The sequence below is a fragment of the Strix aluco genome, chromosome 8, assembly GCF_031877795.1.
Source record: "Strix aluco isolate bStrAlu1 chromosome 8, bStrAlu1.hap1, whole genome shotgun sequence".
Lineage (NCBI taxonomy): Eukaryota > Metazoa > Chordata > Aves > Strigiformes > Strigidae > Strix > Strix aluco.
In genome coordinates, this window is record NC_133938.1 from 4,338,270 (window position 1) to 4,360,086 (window position 21,817).

General features: G+C 45.1%; 1 protein-coding gene across 1 annotated transcript in view; it reads left to right on the forward strand.

Moving 5' to 3' along the window:
* LOC141926794 (cytochrome P450 2J2-like) overlaps positions 1 to 21,817 on the forward strand; it is a 131,884-nt gene that overhangs the window by 23,863 nt on the left and 86,204 nt on the right. Inside the window, 4 exon segments of the mRNA XM_074833192.1 lie at positions 2,050 to 2,197; positions 5,353 to 5,497; positions 8,591 to 8,616; positions 18,246 to 18,494. Coding sequence (XP_074689293.1) covers positions 2,050 to 2,197; positions 5,353 to 5,497; positions 8,591 to 8,616; positions 18,246 to 18,494 — 568 coding nt within the window.

Here is a 21,817-nt window from a genome sequence, read left to right on the forward strand (position 1 = left end):
AATGTTATGACCCAAGGAAACGACTTACCCAGGTGGAAGGGTCTGCTGCTAGTGCATTTATCAACCCAGCTCCACAAAAAATGTGCAGCAAAACTCTGGAGTTTTAACCTGCCCATATACAGAGTGGTTTCATTTTGTAACTCCAGTTCCACAGAGACTGGGACCACAAAACCAGCTCATGGGGTTGTTTCAGTCTACCTAAAAAGCCTGCATGGTCCTGCTACCTCTGCACTAGAGTCGTCACTTATCCTCCCTACAGTTTGTAGGAAGAGAAGTGCCACCACCTCCATTCACGGAGAAAGGAGTGGGTTGTAAAGAGGTTAAAGACTTGTGTGAGCTGGCTCAGGGATGGTACTTTGAAATTGAAATTTCTAAGCACTGGGCTCATCACTAGTTTAACCTTCTGCAATAGAGCAACAGGCTGTGTGGCAACAGTAAAAATTTGAAGGAGATTTTGTAAAATCAGACTGAAAATCTTTTGCCACTCTCTGCCTAACTGAATTCAAAGGCAAAAATGTTTCTGTGGAATCTAAAGATTTCATTTTCCATCTTGTTTAATTTTATGACTCTTTTAGTTTAAATATGATTTCAGATAACACCTGACATACTTTATTTTAAACATTCTTTTTTTAAAATACTACTATTTCACACACCGCTGCTTTTTTTTTCAAGTTTGGGGGGATATGTATTTATTTTGATTGAAGCACTACTGCTTTTCTTTCTTTTTTTGCACATCATGCAGTTCGGATGCATTTTAAACAGTCTCTGCTCATGTCCGAGCTCTGGTTCTGATGCGTGTGAAGAGCACGACTGGTCTGAACCTACCACATGTTAAAGGGATGAATATTAACTTTTGTTTTTTTCAAAGTGACTCTTTAATTGAAACATTAAATATTTAATGAACTATTTCTATCCAGAAGGGAGGGGAGGGAAAAAAAAAAAATTCTGTGGTTCATTCCCAAGCAAAACTCATGCTGGTGTCTGCTACACTGTCAGCAGGGAGCTGACAGCGATCAGTGTTAGCACAGCCTGCACACAGGACAACCTTGGGGGGGGGGTGGGGGGGGTGGGGGGTGGTCTGCACCCCCAGCTCTGCTCCCAGCCCTCAGTACCTTACCTACACCCCTTAACATATAGCCTGTGTCCAGTACTTCAATTGGAAAACATCTCTGGCTGTGGTTCTTTATACGAGTCCTTACTCCATCAGTGTATTTGGGTAAAAATGGCATTTCTAATTGAGCAAGGCCCTCTTGGTAATGAAGAGCAGCAGCGCTGTTGAGATCACTCCTTCGTGTTTCTCTTCCTGTTCAGAAGACTAAACTAATTTATTTATGAAATCAAAGCAACCCACCAGATTAGCCATATAACTAGCTAGCTGCGTTGTTTAGATTCACTTGTTTGCTATCTCATGACATCCAAGTGAACAAGCTATATGTCAATGAAAGCGTTGGCGCTCTATCGTATATTATAGACTACTTTGAAGTGCAAAAAAAAAAGATCCTGCAATGGGACTACAAGCAGTAATTTATTTTTTTTTTCCAGCGAGCATATGCTGCGAGTGGGAAAGGACCGTATAATGTAAACGGAGGTTTCATTAGCGATGATACGTGGCAGTCCCCATGTAAAGGAAGAGAAAGCAAATCTGGGAGCACCTGTAGACTTTGCAGGCTTGTACCCGTGAGGAGGAGGCACGTGCAGGGATGTACTGAGGGCAACGGTAGGATCTGCTCTTCCCCCTTAGCCTCCCCTCGGGCCTCCCTGTAAATGCAGCGTGTTTGCCAGGCTCAGGCAGTTTGGATGCAGAATGAGTCCCTCTGTGCATCTGGCCTCCAGAAACCAGTTTTTGCAGACAATAGGCAAGTGCTCGTTTCTCCTGGAAGTTTTAGTATTTCTATCAGAAGGGCAGAGAGACTGCTGGAAAACACTTTTGGCCACATGTCTCCCATGTACCCATCACTCTGGTTTTAAAAGTTCTTGTTTAACTTTTACAGAAATCTTGACGGTTGGCCTGGCTGTGTTTCCTCTCCCCTGACTCTTTCCTTGCAACAGGGAGGGGAAATCACCCCTCGTGTTTTGGGACTGACCACACTGAATGCCGAAGACCTTGCCATCCCCACGGGCACGCTGAGCATCTCCATCATCACCCTCCCTCCAGCTCGGGGGCTGATATTAAATGGACCCTGTGGTGGAGATGCTGGTAGTGTGAGCTGCTGAGCTCAGCAGTGCTTTGTCGGGACCCGCAGATTCACAGCTTTTCCCCTGGCTGAACTCAAGGGAAGTCTGAGTAATGGCACTTTTGGCTTCCCTCTGCTGCCTTTTATCGTCGAGCTGCTTTCCGCTGCATCAGGGCTCGGGGGATGATAGACGGCGGCGCAGGGGGGATGCGGGCTCGGCGGTGCGGGGGGGCTAGCACCCCGTAACGAGGTTTTGGGTTCATTACAGCCCGGTTCGGCTGTGCAAGGAAGGTTTAGGCCGTGCTGGGGGTGGAGGGGGGGGGAAGGCAGGGGCGGGCGGGATGCGCGGGGTGCGGATGGCCTCTGCTGGGAGCCGCCGCTCACTGCAGCCGCCCGGCCGCGCCGTGCCGAGCCAGCCGGGATTTACCTCCAGGAGGGAGAGGGGAGGCCAGGGCAGGGTGGCTTGTGCACATACCTCTGCGTAAAAACCCTCCCATTCGCCAGATCCCTTTGCTTTATTTCCCCCCGCGCAGACCCCGCGGGAGCTGCTGCTCCGCAGAGCCCAGCAGGGTTTTGGTGCCCTCGCAGCCCGGCTGCGTCGAAGGCAGGCAGCCACCCAAAGGTATCTGCCGGCACAACTGCCGGCAGACTCCGCTGAGGAACCAGATGCAGCAGGGGAGGGGGCAAGTTTTAAAAAAAAAAAAAAAAAAAAAAAAAAAAAATCCCTTCCGTAGCTTGGCATCTGTGCGACACACGTGCCAAGCGATGCAGGAGCAGGGGGAGAGGAAGCGGCAGCGGGGGCTGGGGGCTATTTGGCACCCCCACAGCCCACAAACGGTTTGGGTTTGAGCTGAGAAACAAGCGACGTGTACTAATGTAAAGGGTGTGTTTTTTGAAATTTGAAAAACCCCTGTTGAAATGAAAAAAACACCAGCCAGTTGACTCTGCAGGCTGACTTCAGCAGAGTCAAAATGCTCCTAATAAAGGGGGGCCTTTCTGCATACAGGCTAGGTGGGGTGTGGTTTCAAGGAGGAGCCCCCACCTCTTACCTATTTTGGGAGGTGTTGAAGGTGTCCTGGGACCATTCAGCACCGACAGCTCGTACAGCTAACCAACCCACTTGATTGTTTAATGTTCAAGCCTGCATGAGCTGCTTGAAGCAAGATATAAAGCAGGTGTTAGAAGCCTCTGGAAAGTTTGCTGTCAATTACTGTGATTTCCTCTTCCCAACAAAGACTTAAAAGCTGAATGGATCTTTTCAGTTATGTAAATGCACTTTTCCATAAATACTTATTTTGCAGCAGAAACAAAAAAAAAATGCCTGTGGGGGCTGGTGTGTCTAGTTAGGGACTGATCTAATCCCGCTCACGTCGGTGAGGTCGCAGAGGTATCCCGACTGGCAGCGGCCTGGGTCAGCTCTGAGCGTGGGTGTCCGAGGCTGCCATCCCGCTGTGGGTGTGGGTGCTCCTGGGGCGGTTTGCGGGGCATTTCTGCACACACACACACACACACACACCCTGCACACTCTGCTCTCTGGTGGGCAGCGGGACTGGGACAGGATGTGTTTTTCAATTTTGCAAAATCTGAATTGAATAGGAATTGTCTCACTCCTGCAGATTTATGAGGAGAAAGCCTTCCGCCTGCCCTCAAATTTGAGACGAATATATTTGCACCAAGGCCATGAAGACTAATCCATTACTTCTTGTTTCTGAAGAGCCAGAGGTTCATTCAGCTTCCAGACTGAGCTAAAACTCCGTTGCAGGCATGGCTGGATGTGAGTTTTTCTCTTCACTGCAAAGACTGTGTGCTGGGGAATAGCAATGCAATGGGTGAGACTGGAAGGACTGGGCTTAAGCTTCTCTCCCAAACTGGTGGATGTCTGGTGGCTTCAGTAGATGGCAATGCCGGCCACTGACAACGTGCTTTCAAGGAGGGAAATCTAAGGGAAACTGTGGGGTGTGCTGCTTTTACATAGCACCTTAAAATTTTTTGGAGAACAAGAAAGTGGTAAAGGTTTTATTTCTGTATCTCGTTCGTTGCCCAGGGTGTCGTTTAGTGGATTAAGCTAATTATTTTGAGGAATGTTTTTTCTTTAATGCAGTCTTTGTAATTCAAAAAACATTGAATTTTTTTTTTCCCCCAGTGCATCCAAGTACCTAAAGTTTAGCAAACTCTGGATGCATTTACCTGCATACACTTGAGCTGATGACTACCCCAGTTAAGCCTATTCTATGGACAGCTTGGTCCCACATTTCCCTATTACCTTGCCCCAAAATGGGTTGAAGACTTGCGTATGGGTAGGAAGCTACACCAGGTCTCCAGGAGTATTGTTTCAAATCTTCCTGTGGTCATTGACTTTCTGGGTTACTTGTTAAATTTGGCTTGCACTTGCCTGTGTTTTCCTACCGCATCAAAGGTTTGGCAAGCTGGGGCCACTGACAGAATGTGAAGCACTTGGATGCTGTGGTGACAAGGGCTGTGTTTGTGCCTGATTTAGGGAGAGCTCTAGCCCTGCAAAGCAGACGTGTTGAAGAACACATTGTGTATGACTCTCTTTTAATTGCCCCCAAATTTACTGAAGAAATTGCCAGTATCTCACTAGCAATCGAGGCCTCCCATGGGGACTGCTCCAAGGCGTGCCGGGCTTGGCTCACTCTCTGCTCCGTAAGTTAGCCAGGGAATGACTTCCAGATCCCTGCTGTGCTGCTTCTGCTCTTGCATTTGCAGGAATCACAGCAAAAATAAAGGATCCACTGAGGGCTGCTAAACATGGACTTGACCCCTTGGGAGGGGTCCGAGCTACAAGTCACTGCAAGGTGGGAGATCACGGAAGAGAAATATCAAAATCCTCTCCCTAGGAAAGCATGGTGAGGGGGACACTGGCGGAGGGGCAGCACCTGCTCTGGCTGCCAACATCGGGCTGTGAGTTATATGGGTTTGCATGAGGTCTCGCCAGGCAGGTCTGGGCATCAGCATCACAGCGGCAACAAGGATTCCTTTCAGTAGAAGCAAGATAGGCTTTCTTGGGACACCCAATTTGTAGTATTTAAAGATCACAACTGATGTCTTAAATTCCATGGAGAGTTGAGGAGCCTTTTTTGGAAATAATAAGATCACTATGTTTTCAGTTTTTAGAGAATCCAGGGTTTTCACTTTAATTTCCCCCTCTTTCCTGTAGGGCTGATGCTGCTGTACATGCATAATGACACAGAAAGCCTAGAGGATAGTTTTACCATGCAGCTGACAGATGGCAAGCGCACAGTCCAAGGGACACTTTACATCTACATCATGCCAGTCAACGATGAAATCCCTCATCTTTCCAGGTTAGCTATCTAAGTGACATTCAGTGCGTAAAGACTTACAAAGGAAAAAAAAAAAAGAAAGAAATGGAAGCAACCCATCTCCCAACCAGTGTCTCCAAGCCCACCCACAGTACAGAGGAGACCTTGCTTTCATTGCGTGTGTTATTCCTGAAAGCTGGTTTGTAGTAAAGCTGTGCATGCTGCTGCCTGGTGCAGGACTGTGACAAGCCACACAATACCATCCAGCAAGAACCATTCATGCAGAAATAGCTGGTTTGTGGTCTCCAGGCGGAGGTTTGTTTGTATTTAAGTTAGTGGGAAAACTCTGGTTGTCCTCAATTAGGCCAGAGATGCTCCTTTTTCACACTCTATGTCTCTCCTGCTTCCTTTATTCCCTTCTGTATGTTTTCTCCATTCCCTTTAATGTATTTTTAACGGTGAATCTTGTTGGGAAGAACATGGTGTGGGCATTTTTTAATATTTAAGGTCCAAAGCCAGTTGAAGGCAGTGTTAATGCTTGCACTCCTGTCAAGAGAGCAGGAGTGCCACCTCTGGGAATAAGGCTTCAAACAAAAAGGGGGGAGCTACTCGGAGAGTGATATTAATTCATTGTCTCTCTTTGTGAGTGGAAAAGTCCTTCTGACATCCTGTTGACATCCTTTTGTCTGTCCTAAGGTTTTTGAATGGCATGGCAAATCTAAACCCTGTCATGAGCATGCAGGTATTAGCTTTTGTTTATTGGTTTGAGGAACACACTAAGAAACCTGGTCTGTTGACATGTTGTGAGATTGGGATGTGGGAGATGTGGTTTCACTCACTTCTTGACTGTAACATGTGTTTTGACCTAATTAGGGCTTCTATTCTTAAGAATTCACAAGGTGGGAAAAAAAAAAAAAATCCTGTGGAGTTGCTGAGTTCCTCCAGAATGCCAGATCCGGTCTAGAAAAAGATTAAAATATTTTGCTCCTTGCCTTGTGTAGACCCTTTAAAAGATCTCCATGGGCCAGAGGGGGAAAAAGCATCAGGAAGGCAAATACTTCAGTGCCCTCTCTGTATGGTGATGGTAACAGCATTTTCTTGACTCACAAAAAGAGTTTGTAGAGCTAAAAATAATTTCTATTCTCATCCCACAAGAACTTTTGGGACTTGAAAAATAAAACTTTTGTCTCAGAGAAGAAAATTAAGCACAAACTTGTATCCAGGTCCAGCTCTTGCCACTAGTAGTGTTTGGATCCCCATTTTCAGGGAATGAGAAACCTGTTTGATTACAATATACCTGGTGAACTCTAAGTTGCAAAGATAAATACAAGCTTTCTTTTTGAGGCATCAATCAGTGTGTGTATGAAATCCCAAGCTGCTTTGCCTGGGTGCCTGGGGACCCTTTGCTGGGGTCTTTTTTTCAGGGTTAAAGCAGAAAAGTCCAGTGTGGTTGCCTCTCTCTGGAGCGGAGCAGCAACCTGTGGTGCGTGCAGGGGGTAACCAACGCTCGAAACGGCTTTGGCTCTGTTCCCAGAGCGTCACAAGTGTATTTTGAAAAATTTCATAGAAGTAGTAAACAATGAGAAGTTATAAAACGGACACGTGTCTCTGCTTCCTACCAGCGTTTCCTTAGGTGCTGGTGGGCAGAGAGCCATTGAGCCCCTTTGCTCAGGGGGAATGCTGCCAGCCTTCCCCTTCTCTCTCCAGCCAGGTCCTCTCCTCGCAAGGCTCGGGTCTGTTACCATGTCTTCTCCTTCATCCTACTCTTCTCTTGACTGTTGCCTTGGTCTGGTTTTCTTCTGCTTCACGTCTTTCCTTAGTTTCACCCATTTCTTGCAATTTCCCTCTCATCTATCTGAGGACAGTTTCTTGCTGCTATTTCTGTTTTCATGCACGTGAAATGGCTTTCCTGGATCCGTATGTTCGCTCCTTCCTAGTGCGAGCAACCCCGTGGTGATGCCCCTTATTTAATCTTTTAATTTCCATGTTATTTTCTAGTCTGTCAGAGGTGAGCTTTGTATCTCAAATGTTGTTTATGTGTTCCCAGTCCATGGTGCAAATTAAGCCCTTTTGTAAGGGAAGGAAATGTGTCAGTATTACCATTTTCCACCAAGCTGGGAGTGTGCTCTTCTGCTCAGAGTCATGAATCTGACCTCTAGTTTCATCAAAATCTGTGAGGCTGAAGGACAACGTAAGAAAAAATCATGTGTATGTACATGGCAAAGTTTTCTGTCCCAGTCCCGCAGGAGCAGATTTGTTGAAATGTTTTTAAAAAATTCTATCTGCTTGATGCTAAGAGGAGCCTGTTCATGCTTAATAAATTGGAGAAATTGCTCAAAAATACTTCATCCATATGAAAGCGTGAGCCCTGTACTGCTGCCAAGAGAAGTGAGACCTGTGGTGTCATGCCGAGTAAGTGATGGTCACACGAATTAGAAAATCTTAGGTACAGATCCCTCACTACCACAGTTTTCCCCGAGATGTGAAAATATTACAGGGAAAATACTAAGCAGCGTTCAGTCTTTCCAGCCAGATCTGCCTCTTTTGGCCATGATCACAGGCCACGTACCAAGTGGTGTAAGAGAGACCAAAATAACATCTTTAAACAATCTGAGCTCCCTCTTCCACCACTTTGAAATTAGAAGTAGCTAAGAAATAAGGAGCCTGAGGAGGATCTGCTGCCTATCTCCCTGTTCTGGGTGCTGTGCAAACACATCAGTGCCATTCCTGCTGTAGGTCATGTAGAAAAGCCAATGTCCTTTCTTGCAGCTCATGCATGTATTTTAATTATACTTATCCAGCTTCTTTATTGTTATTCTTAGCTGATTTTTTGCCCAGCCTCTCTCCTTATTGCTTTTCCAACACCAGCCTGGAGAATTCTCAGTTCCCAGGCACTTCAGCTTTCATCCTGAGGAGCAAGGGTGACACTGGAAGCATGGGGACATAAATTATGCTTTAAATCTAGACAAGGGGCTATGTGAAGTTAGTAACCTCTGTGCAATATGGAGACACGCTGAGCTCAAGGAAGTCTGTCTCAAATCATTAAATTCCCCTCGCTAAATGGGCAGCGACTGCTGCTGGTTTGTTTTTTCACCGGTGTCTCCCAGTTTCTTTTTTAAAATTTTTTCTCCCCAGGAGTATGGGTTTAGAAGTTGAAGCAGGTGAGAAAAGCCATTTCCAGTGCTGGGTCAGCAGCAGACACCAAAGATGCTCCAGGGGATGAGCTCGACTGAAGTGTCCCCATGTGCCCAGGCCTGCAGCTGAAGGCAGCGGTAACTTTAGGTCTTTTATTTTTCGTTTTTCCTGGGGATGAGTGAAATCCTCAGCCAGTTCCTGCAGCAGCAGACTTGTTCTGGAAATGGTTTAATTCATGATTTGATTTGATTGATAGGGTAAGTAGCAAGACCAAACATAGGTTTTTATTTGAAACTTTCTCCTGCATTTAGGTGGCTCTGGAAGGTCCCCTGCAGGATTTCTTTCTCAGTTCCTCCTTGCTCCTGTTTCAGAGATGCCCGCAGCCTCTGCCCCTACCCCACCTGGCGCTAACACAACACACCTCTGTAACACCAGGGCAAGCTAGAAGCCATCTTCCAGCAGTGCCCTGCCACATCCCAGTCCTGCCAGGGAATAACTCAGAGGAAAAGCTTTGCCTTTTGAGCTCAGACCCTAGAAACTACTTTTTGCTACACGTCTCCCTCCACCATCCCTCTCTGTAATGACACATTTTAGCTGACTTTTATATTGGTTCTCTAAGCCACTGTGCTGTCTTCTTCCTTTTATAATTAAGCAACTCAAGAAATCCTTTGAGGTCAATAAATTCTGAGGAGGCTTACATAAAACAGAATATAAAGTGGAGAGCCCTGCCATCAGAAGCCAGTAAAAGTCAGCCTCTTTGCGCGACACCTCTGCAAATGGCATTATGTCATTGCCTAATATTAGTAAGAAACAGTAAGATTATGTTTTTTGTTCAGAGCTATAAAAAGTAATGAGTCTCACATAATCTACCGAAGGGAAGGGGAGGGGGGAGAGCACAAGAGGGGAGGAAGGTGACTGTAAAAGTGAACTTCCATTTTTTTGGGCATCCTGAGTGCTTTAGGAAATCTAGCTTGTAACACCCAAATAGACTTTAACATGCTCTGTCCTGTGGATTTAATTTACTTTGTTTTGCTTTGCTTGCTGGGAACACACACACACAAAACCTTCCGGGAGTCAGGTGGTCTTGTTTTGGGAAATACAACATAATAATCAGAAGCTGGAAAATATTATGGGGTGGATGAGGATGGTGTTATTCATCCTGGGTCACAGTACAGTGCTGTGAGTGTCTCGGATGCTGCTGATCCCAGCTCGCTGAAGCCCACGGTATTATTCTTAATCTTCACAAACAGGGTGACATATTTCCGGTGCTAAATATTTACTTTCTCACTGTAGGAATGTAAGTGCCCAACCAACAGATCTGTGGAGTCATTCATTTCACAAGAGGAAGGAAGAGATACTCTAAGGGAGGCTTTGTGCTACCGACCTGAATACGCAGGTTGTGTGGGAGTTAAATACGAGCTGTGAGGGCTGGGGATGGAGCAGACCGCTTCCTCGCTGTAAGCCAACACGTTCATGAGCAATAATCTGTAATAAGGACTGGGCTTTACACGGAGAGCCAAGCGCTGTAGGCGATGGCTGGTTGGCTTTTTGTTCTGCTTGGTCCTAGCGAAGGTGGAAGCACGTCGAAACGGGGTGGGAAGAGACCCCTGCAGACTGTGCTCAGTAAATACCAGTACTAAATCTCAAGACTGGGGCGAGGAAGGGGGAAATATTTTAGCAGTGATATTCTGCAACCAAAGGAGAGGAAGGCTTTTTTTTCACACACCATAACTGTTCACTAATGCATGCATGAACTAACTGTCCTTTCTGTCAAGTGCCTTCATTAGTATTCTTTTTCTTTCTGTACTGGAGTTAGACTGAAAGAGAGATTATAGCAAAAGTTGGCTGGCTATCAGTTGGTCCAATTTTATGTGTTTTAAAATGTCTGCTTTTTATAGGGCTAAAAATTGGTCCGGAGCCTCTGTGTAAGCAGCAGCTACTAGGGCTGGTGGCTGTTAGCTCTGTCTTTGGATCCCCAGTTGATTCTCATGTGCTGTGGGATATTAATCCTAAATATGTGCAAGTCCCTCGAACACCACCGAGCTTTTCCGGAGCTCCTCAGTGCTGATGAGCAGGGAATAGCACAAGACCCATCAGCGACAGCTAGCGTCAGGATGCGAAATAATCAATTTTAATGCATGGAAGTGCATATCCAAAATACCAACAGATATGGTGGCAGTCCTAGAAGGTACTTCAGCCTGGTGGGTTATAAGTGGTTCGGGGTTGGAAAAGATGCAGTTTTTAATGCGCTAAGCAATGTCCTGCTGGCTTCTGCTCCTCTGTGCTCTAATGACACCAAAATCCTGTTGTCCTCGGGGTACTGCAGTCCTGGTCCCCCTGCGTACGTCTCAAGTGATCCCTCTCTATGTACTTCCAAGAGATCACTTGCCTTCCTAATACCTCATAATTTTTCTTCCCTTGCAACTGGTGGCAAAGAAAAATGGTCAATAGAGAATGACTTGCTTAGGGCCATCAGAGCTGCTCTTGCCCTTTTCTCTTTTTTGTTTCTGAAATTTTATCTAAGAAGTGAGAACTTCTGGCTTTACCCAGAGTAGCAAGGTATGGGGCCACATAGCAGGCGCGTGTGGGACCAGCACCTCTGATAATGTCAGCAAGGGCTGCCAACCCTCCAGAAATCCTGCGTAGGCCACAGCATACGTATGGTGCATGGCTTTATAGCCCACACGCCGCCGATCCAAGGCTTTCTGGAGTGAGCCGGTGCTACACAGTTGCTCTCCACATGTGCCGCAGGTTTGGCACGTCTCCGAAGCGTTGGACCCTGCTTGTACGTGCTGCTTCGAACGCACCCGCTGCAGACAGCTGGGAAGCCCCCGCCAGCCAGATGGTCGAAAAGCTCCCTGCACCTGAATCCTTAAAAGCATTTGTTCTCCAAAAAATTGTTTGTTCTCCAAAAAGGGTTTAGCCGAGACATGGGCAGCCCTAGCTCTGTGCGGGGGGCTGGTGCGTGAAACAGCACCGTGTCCCTTTGCCCATCCGCTATGAACATTACCGTGTCACCTGGGGTGTGAAGCTGCTGCTTGTGGTGTCTAGACTTGTGATTACTGAAAATTAATTAAACTGAAGGAAATTAGGCTGGAAGGGGAGTAGGCTCCTGGGAGGGGAAAATGGAAGAGTAAATAGGATACTGGTGTTAACCCTTTCCAGCTACTGAAATAAAAAGGGCTCTTAAATGCTCTCAAGGCCACTTGAATACATGTAGATAGTGAGCTGGTGTGATTTCAGGAGCTCTGCTCCTTACACTCTCAGACCCCGTGCAGGCAGTGTCTGTAGCCCAGGCACAATGAGCACATCAGAAACAGGCAGCCCGTTCTCCCCCTGCCCGTGTCTTTTAAATAAGTTGCTTTATTGCTAGCCAGACCTGAAATAACTTGCAGATCAGCAGTAGGTTTGAAACAAGCTGGTCTGAGTGTGGATAAGGTCAGGGGAATGGAGATGCTCGGATGTAATCCAATAATAAATCAGAGCTTTATGGGAAGGGGAGGCTGGATGGGCGGCAGGGGGAAGTGGTTGCTGGTGGACCGGTCTCCTCTTGCTTTTGCATAGCCTCTTACCTGCTCTTCTGTCTCTTAAAGTCTCTCTTATATAGCTTTTCAGCATGGTATGTGAGTGCTTTGTGCCTTCCCCTTGGCATACAGCCACCGTCTGGCTAGCGAGCAAGTACAAACTGTAACACCTGGGTGTCAGCTATGAACATTAGGGTGTGCTACAATGGACCCATCTGTAGTACTTGGCACATGCCGAAGATTTTTATATGTGGTTGGCTGAAAAGCAGGATCAGAGAGAGAGAGGAGGGGAAAGCAGGGGAAGAGGGCTCCGCTGGGCACGCGGAGAACATCATTTTGGCAAAGGTGCCAGTAGGTTTCCATGGGCTTGTCTGCTTCTTTGCTCAGCTCATGCATTCAATAAAAATATCCAGGTTGTTTCTAAGAAAAGCAGGAGTAGATTTCCCCAAAGAGCAAGCTTAGAAGCCTCATTCTTTGTCTCTGGAGAACAAATCTAATGCTGTAACTAGATTTAATAAGAATACACTGAATAGTAATAGATCTAATAAAACCCTGATTTAATAATAACTAGTTTTATTGTTGTTCCATGTGAATTGGGTCCTGTTGACTGACCCCCTGAGCACCACAGGGTTTCTAGCTGGATTTGGAAGTGGGGAGTACTCTGGTTTTCCAGGCTATGGCAGCTTTGACAGCGTTGTGTCCTGGAATGAATTTCAGTTGGGAGGGTATGGACAAGGACTGCCTTTGGTATTTCCACACTGATACCTTGAGCCTAAAGAGTCATGGTAGTTTCCAGTTTTACTCAGTGGATGAAGAAAACGTGTCCCCATCTGAAAATGTCTATGTATCCATGAGAAATCCCAGCAAAGGTAGGGAATGAGTTTACCGCAGTAAAAGGAGCCGTAGCTTATTGCATCAGGTTCACCTAAGTGAAAACTGCAGTGCACTGAAAGAAGAGGAAACTTTTTTTTTTTCCCTTTTATGTGGTACTGATGTGTTTTAAAATGCATGGGCAAAGTTTGTAGTTTATTTCCTCCAAAGGGGCCAAGTCCTCCTGGCATTCTTATGAACAAGCTCATTAGAATAAAATCCATTATGCGCATAACTAATGACACAAATTTACAAATCTGTTGACAATTATGACCACATCCCTCATTGCATTTGCTTGTAGCTCACTGAAGTGACCAGGCGAAGGAGTTCAATCCAGAAGTTTTACAGCTCATGAGCTCCAAGTGCAGCCATGTGAGATTATTTCCCAACTGGATTACAAAGCTGTCATTAGGCAGGGCAACTCGGGAGGACCAGGGCACGAGACCGTAAACTGTCCTCAGGAGACTTGAAGTCATTTTTAAGGCAGAGCAAGATATTCCTGGCTGCAGAGACCATTATATTTTTTTATTTTTTTTTTTTTAGCTGCGGCAGGGGGGGAAACACATGCGCATGCACACAAACGAGGGCTGTTCCAAGTAGTGCCTGGCGTCCTCTGGAAATGAATAGAAATCAAATTGAGACGCTGGTGTCCTCAGAGTGTTAAATATTTCCAAGTTCTTGCCAGGCGGGTGTAATTTATTGAATGTAGGTTTTGTGAAATAGTGCTCCTGTCAGGGGGAGATTGGCACCAGAGAAATGAAGGCGGCTAATTCTCAGGGGGTCCTCCCTGGCAAAAACCCTCTATTGAGTCCTCATGCTACTTGTGCTCATAACTGCCGAAAAACCAGGAGTGCCATCTGCAAACTGTGATTCATAAACACTCTGTCAGTCTGCCATCTACCCTGACATCATAAAATAACAAGAAGCAGCATTGTAATAAAGAGAGGAGGTTTGCAGTCGACCAATTAAATGCATCTAATTTATTTCTGTTACAGCTGAGGCTTTATTTATTAGTAAACAGCTGCATTTGTTACACTTTTTTTCCCTTCTTTTTTTTTTTCTCTTTACTAGGAGTGTGCCAACTGGCACTTTTGATAATCCATTAATCCTAAATAATCATCTGGGTACTTCATGGTTGGTAGGGAAAAAAAAATCGCAAAAAAGGTTATTAAAAGTTAAAATGTAACCTTGCAAGGAGGCTGGAGAGCGCTTCTCCGCCATGGGTTTTCATGAGTTATGGCGAGCTTAAGTTTGCAGGCCAAGTCCTACGCTCAATTTACACCTGCAAGTAACTGGCGTGGCAGCCAGCTGAAAGGGCTATAAATCCCAGAGCAGGATCTGGCCCTGTGGATAATTTTTTTTTTAAGGACAGCCTGTTTGTGGTACAAGTGGAGCATTTTGCGTGTTTGGTTTACTTGCCTCCTCCTTTCTCAGCGCTAACTTGATTCTCAGCAAAGCTAAAAATCTGCTAATTGGTTGTCAAAGTCTAATTAGCTGATATTACAAAAAAAAAAAAAAAAGAGACGATAAGTTTGCCTTTTATAATTGGAGCTGAACCCCCCCCTTCCCCTCCCCTTGAACCCCCTGGTGTGTGTTAATTGAGCTCCAGGACTTTTCAGTGTATTTTAATGCTCTCTCCTTTTCAGTGCCCTGCAAAGCTTTGCAGTTAATGAGACAATAATATGTACAATCAAGTAAAAATGTAGTAAAAAACTAGGCAAAGCCGTATGGAATCGGGATGGTGTGAAGGTGTGCGGATGCATGGAGGGAGGAAGCGGTTCACCAGCCTCCCTAAAGCAGCATCATACGGTTAATAATATCCCATAATTTTTAATTTACCTTCCTGGGCATTTCCTTTCCCTTATGAGGGGGAATGCTTTTTTGCTTGAGGATGTATTTTACCCGTTAAGGGAAGAAGGCTGTACTCTGTGCAGGAATCAAATGAACATGATGAGGATCCTCGGGAGGCCAAACTAGGTGAAACACTGGTCTCCACTATATTTTAGTCTCTCTGCATTGGTGTATACAAGTATAAATACAAAATCTCCGCTGTAGCCAGAAGCCAAGCCCACCTTGAAGTCTGTATGGGCTCTCACACCTTCAACCTCTCTTGTACCATCCTTCCCATAGGACCCCGGTACCTCCCAGTGGTGGTTAAACACTGTTGGGAACATCTGTCCTGTCCTCCTCTTCCCATGGCCACCTCTGGGGGAGCAGCACGTGCCACGCTGTGCCTTGTTTTGGTAGCTCAATTTTAAAGCCTATTTCTTGTTATATATTAAAAAAAAATAATGTTAAAAAGAAGTGAGCACAGGTGGGTGCTCTATATATGGGTGCTCTTTTTCAATATGTATAATAACATTGAGTTTACTTACTCAGTCATGTTTTCCTCTTTCTCCTCCTCCCATCTTCCTCCTCCACACCTGCTTTCAATCAGTCCCCTCTGCCCCGCCTGTCATCCTATCCTCTCTGCTGCTTTTACCACAAACCCACTAACGTTATATTTCAAGTCAAACTTTCAAGCCCACGACATTTAAGCAAGTGAATCAAAAAAATCCAAGTGGCTTCACCAGCCTCACCAGGCAGGGAGCCGGCATGGCCCCAAGGAGCGCACAGGGGATGTCGGCAGCTGCTCGAGCTGCCGAGGTGCAGCCGGTCACGAGGTTTCACCCATCCTAGCAGTTGGAATCTGTTTTTTCCTTTAAATCTGAAAGTGGGGTGTTTTTTTTCTAAAATCTAAAAAAAAAAGAAGATATTAAGGCCAAATGTTGCTGCTAGATGAACAACTTCAGATGTATGTGTCTTCTTGTCGTATGTCGCATACGTTTAGCAGTACGTACCCTGACCACAGTGGGTATCAGGCTGAGAAAAAGAAACAGAAAAGCAGTGAATCAGGCTACCTATAAGATCAGATGTGCAGTTATTTATTCTTTTGATTATCAATATAAACTCAGAGACTTTTTAGGTTGGTTATTTTAAATAGTACCTGCTTCATGATAAGCAAACCAGTCGATGGCTGACATCCCAGTTCAGCAGTGTACTCAGATCAATGTGGCCTGAGTATGGACTTAAAAGCTTCATCCTTGTGCTCATAATTAGGGACAGAAGGAGCCTGTTTTTTTCCCCCGGCATTAAGCAATGGGAGTGGGTAACCTGCTGCTCAAAGGAGTAATCAGGAGGGTTGTCTCCATGTCATGGGTTTTGCAGCAATCTCCCATCATTGAATCTCTCCAGAGCAGATCTGATGGGGTTAGCAAAGGTCAGGCACCAATCCTTGAAAGGCTCTTGGTGTTTTTAAGTTTGGCAGACTTCTGTTTACAGATGTCATTAATGGGGCAAAGCAGCACGGTGGCAGACAGTAACAGAAAGCTTTTCTAAAAGGGACAATCTAGGTGAACATTGCTGAACATCTAAAAAATTGGAGTATCAAAAGACATCCAAGATGCTATGGGAAACTTGGCCCTTTGTTACACATAGGCAAAAATGAAATTGGGTTAAATACACGTGCCTGTTTCACTGTTGTTTCCCTATTTTATCCTACTTGTTTGGATTTCCTGTAAAGAAAATGAGTCAACATGAGTACTGCATCAGCCTGGGCTTGACTGTGGACTTCTGTAACCCTTGAGCAAAGTGTGCAGCAGGATGATGTCCTGTGTCCCTGGCTGTTTCCTCCAGTGTTGTCCCAGCCTTTGCCTTTCTAGGTCCTCTCCTCTGCACTCCTCCTTGATCTCAGATCACTTTTGGAAACAATCTGAAAAGGAGTGACTGTTTAATGAGATCTCATACAAATTTAGTCTCCTTCAAAGATGCAACCAAAAAGTAAGAGCACCCAACAGCTTCTCCAACACAGCACAAATAATTTGTCTGATGACAAATGCTCGAAGACTGGTGAGTTTTGATAATGTTCATCATGCTGGGGAAGGGGCTAGTAATTTTCTTTTTTTCTCAACCACAATTAATATTTTTGCTATATGAGGGCAAGCTGACTAATTGTATTCATATTTTGAATTACTATTATGTCCTTAGACTAATTTCCTCAGATAATAGTCACTTCTTGAATGCATCAAGTCTCATTCACAGTTTTCATTTGCCATGCTAGCTGCAGCAGAGAAGTGGTGTTAAAAGGGTTAATAGAAAAGGTGACCCATCAAATGGGGTGGAAAGCATGGAAATTGGTGCAGGTTTTGTTGTGGAAACAAATTTTTAAAACCCCCAAGTCCTAACAACCACTATTCTCAGATGTTGCTGGCAGCTTTCTCCATTTAATAGGAACCTGTTGTTTCTGAAAGTCGGTTGGCAACATAATAAGAGGGCAAGAAACAGGAAAAATGCTTCTGCAGCATCCAGGCTAGAAATGCCTCTTTTGTACGTCATCAGCAAGTTGACTGACAATGGTGGAAGCTGATTAATGTTATTCTCTTGCTTTTGCAACTTCCTCGGATAAAATCTTGTCTCTGCTTCTGCCTTCAGCAGGTCAACCATTGGGCTGCCACCCTGATTCAGATATGTTTTTAAAAACAGGGAGGGTTATGATAGAAAAGGGTGAAGTGGATATGACTCGGTAATTCATCGCTACTCCTTTTCTGAGAAGACCAGTTGTTCAGTTTTCCAGCAACCTCAATTTTCTGGGGCTAGTCCTTTGTAAATGTGAAAATTTCCCCGGTCCTTGGGTGATAGGGTGGAGCTCTTCTTAAATAAATCTAACAGAGCCAGAACCTCTGTTGTGGAGGTTACAGCATCACTATCGGCTGAAAACACATCATTTGCGCTTAATGCTTAGTTCATTAACGCGTTCTGTCCATTGGCTCATTTGGATCTATTAACATAATTGTTCTTTCTAAACAACTGGGTCATTCTCTCTCCCCAAACAGAAAATCAAAGCTGGCTTCAATATTTTGAACAAATCATGCAGCCAGATAAATACATGTGCTCCTCTATAAACTCACCCGGGCTGAGATTAGATAAAAATGTTGTGATTCCACTTAGTATTGGCCTTGAAGTGAGACTCACTGTGGGGCATTTTTGAAACAAATGAGATAGATAGCTCTGCAGCTCTTTCTGTTGTAATGTCCTGTCTGCCTCTAAAACCTAAAGCAAAAATATTTTCCCAAGCTATTTTGATAAAATTCTTCTCCTTCCACTGAACTGAAGGGCTGACTTTTATCCTATTCTCTCCCTCTGGTCTGGGATGTAATAAAGAGTATTCCCCTTTTTCATTTCTCTCCTGTTGGTTTCCCCTTTTACTCATTTCATTTTTTTAGGTGACATTGTTCTACTCGCCAAACCTGTAACTTTAACAGAGGGTGACAGGGTGACCTTGACGACAGATGTTCCTGTGGCAACAGATGGCACTAGCAAACCCGAGAAGCTGCTGTATGCCGTCTCCCTGCCACCTGTGCCTGGTCAGATTGAGTACATCAATTATCCCGGCGTGCCCATTTCCAGTTACAGCCAGTTGGATGTGGTGGCCCAGAAGGTCTCCGACGTCCACGACAATAGCCATGGGGCCGGTAAGGAGTCACTCAGGTGAGAAGACCTCCCCTTTGCACACCAGTGTGCTGAAAAGCCCTCAGCCAGTGAAGGGTTAAGCTTGCCTCTCTTTCTCCCCAAACTAGTCGGTGCAATATTCAACGACTGATGCGGTTGTGGGGAAGAGATTGCTGCAAACACTAACACAATGTAATTTTATCATTACGGGCATTAAATACTTTATTAACTGTAATAGTGAAATTGTACAACCAAAGGCAATAGGAGTCTCACAGGCTTAATATTGGGGTGTACCCAGGTAGGCTTTCGTGATCAATTAGCAAGTGAAATCAAATGATTTAGGTACATATAAAGAGTCTACCATGTTTCTCAAGCTTGCCAGTGGTGAAAAAGGAAAAGCAAAATTTCCCCACCTACGACTGTTGTTGCTTTCTGGGCAGTTCATTCTCCTGAAGGGGAAAAAAAAAAAATAATAATCGTAACATTGTCTGAAATGATCAGGAGAACTTAATCCAGATGGTGGTGTCATTTCTAAGAAAAAGCATATGTTGGCCATTATGATACTTAAATATAATGGTTTTACATTCCTCTAGTGGGCACAAAAGGCACACAACAGAGTTGGCGGGGTTTTTTAATCTTCTGAATGGTGGCTGTGGTGGTGGAGTGGTGGGAGATTTTATCTTCCAAATGGTGTGTTTCCCAAAAGATATGGCAAATTCAATTGAGGAGAGCCTGCTGTAAAAGCTGTGCTCCTGTGGAATGTAAATTTGTGCCTTCCTCTAACCAGTAACAGTGGAGAGGCTTAATTTACTGCCCCCTTTGGTTTAGCATCATTTTATATATATTCTTCTGCCTTTTGCATTTTTCTTTTTTTTCTTGCTTTAACATGTTTTTCTTTCTGATTTGCTTTAAAAGTTATTTACGCTCCCTTTGCAGCAAAGTGGGCACTATAACTAATTTTATTCTTACCATGATTAACTATGAATAATTTCCTAAGAAATGAGTCAAATTAACAAGGGGAAGAAGGAATCAATAAATCATGAAAGCAGCCCATTTCTAAGTGGGGTTAAAACCACCATTAAATAAATCACGGACTCTAAATGATGACCCGCTTGGATATGGAGGGAGGGAAAAATGTCCATTTAAATTGCAGTGAAAGAAAAAAGTGTGGGCCAGCATCTGTGGCTGCCCCCATACCGTGCAAGGAGGGGGGCATGGGAGAGGGAAGGAGCTTCAGGGAAGGACCCCGGGACAAGGCAGAGAGGAGAGATGTGGTTTCCCTATGTTGGTTGCTACAGCCCAGCTGCTGGGAGGCAGCCAAGCAGGGATCAGGAAAGCTCTGGCTTTTGGACGTGGAGGCATAAATGTTGTTTAATAGCACCTTCTGCCTCCATCTCTGCTCTGCACGGGAGCTCAGGAATTCAGGGGCTGACCCAACTACGCTTGAAATACCTGAAATGTTTTCACTCTGCTTTGATTTTTACTTTTTCCCATTGACTTTCATGGGGTTAGTCACAATTTAAACTACTTGGCGACAATTTCAGAATCAGGCCCACCCTGCTTCTTATCTGGTTTACATTATAGGCTTCTAATCTTGCATTAAGGATGATACTTTGCCTGATGGCACGCTGAGTGCATTAATGTTACCTTTACCTAGGGCTACATTTTCATCTTTCTTGTTTATTGAGACTTATAAGTCTAAATTTTACACAAGGAATGCCATCACTTTTGCAGAAGAGTGGTTCATCCATCTTTACACCAGTATGTAAAGCCATCTTTAAACTGTAGAAAATTAGGCAGGCTTTCCTCCTCAAGTTTTCTATGGCAAAGAAGGGGTCAAAATGCTTATTCCTTACTTAAAAGCCAAAAAAAAAAAAAAAGGAAGGAGAAGCAATTCTACTTGTAACCTCCCATTTGCAATTCTTTTTATGATCTTTTCTCCTCCCTGAACACATGTATGAAATGGCACCAGCTCCCTGCTTGCTGGGAAGGGCTACCTATTACCTTGCGTTATGGGCCAAAGAGTGCCAGCTGGTTTAAATCAGTATATCTTCATTTGCTGAAATGATGCCGTAGCCATTTAAACTGTGGCTTATAAAGCTAGTTCATAAAGTTTCTGAGAGGGTCTCTTTCCTAATGTACTTTGTGGTCATGGGAGCTCATGTCTTTTTTTTGTGGGGTCTCGGAGCATCCTGTTGATCCAAGGTAATGTGGTGTCTCAGGACCTATTTGTCCTTCCTCTCTTTTGCCCATCTGGCTGCTTTGGGCAGGATTTGGTGCATATCTTTTGGCAAAGCTTTGCATGAGGACCACAAGGCAAAGCAGTCACTCACTGCCCACAACACCCCTAACCATTGGTGAGAGCAGGTACTTCAGGAATTCCTCCAAAAATGAGGGTGAACCAGTGGAGCCTCGTGCCTTCATCCCTTCCCCCGAGCTGGCACCGAACCATGGGAAGCACAGAGCATCTTCCCCCTGGTGTCCTCCATGGTGGTCTGAGCAGGTGAATCATGCTTATCTAGTGCTTCTGCACTGGTTTTTAATCTTGGTCTTGCTCTTTAATAATAGATGCTGCTGAACAGAGTAGTGCTTACAGAGCAACCAAGAATGAAGTCTGTTTTTCCCTAAGCGCTGTATAAACACAGCCGAGTACGTATCCCCAGGGCAGAGAGACAAGTGCGGGGAGGACTGGATCCATGCGATGGCTGTAGAGCTTATTTCTGTTTCGTGCTGCCTGGGGTGACTTAGAGGTGGGGGACGTGGAGGATGGGCAGGGAGCAGAGGAGCAGCAGCGGACCCATGGAGAGTGAGCTGGAGATCCAAGGAAGGGATTTCAAAGGGCATAACTGGATGGATAGGCCAGTTGTCCCTGGAGGGTGCTACCTCTGCCTCCCTCCTCGTCACATTTCCTTCCAAAAAAGGTGTTTATAGGCAGGTATGGGACTGCCTGGCCCAAGGACGTCAGTGGTCAAGTTGTCTCTGAGGAACCTGCAACCTTGACCTCTCTCAAATATGAGGGAGGTGCCTGTGAAAGGGAGGGTGTAGGAGGAAGCTGAAGGAGAGGGCACTCGCTGCTGGCCTCCGCCACAGGGATGTAATGTGGGTCCAGCAGCTCTGTGGGGAAGGACTGGGGTTGAGGGAGAGAGATGGGGGACTTGCCTTTCAGACACGAAGGAGTTAAAACACAGGGATTAAAAAAAAAAAAATCCTTAAAAAAAAAAAAAAATCCACACTCACACACTCTCACAAAACCCTGCACCCTAAATTAATTTCTGCTGGTAATCTATATCGGGTTAAATAACGCCTCATTATTCTGCAACACAGCTGAGGCTTCTCAAAATGTTTA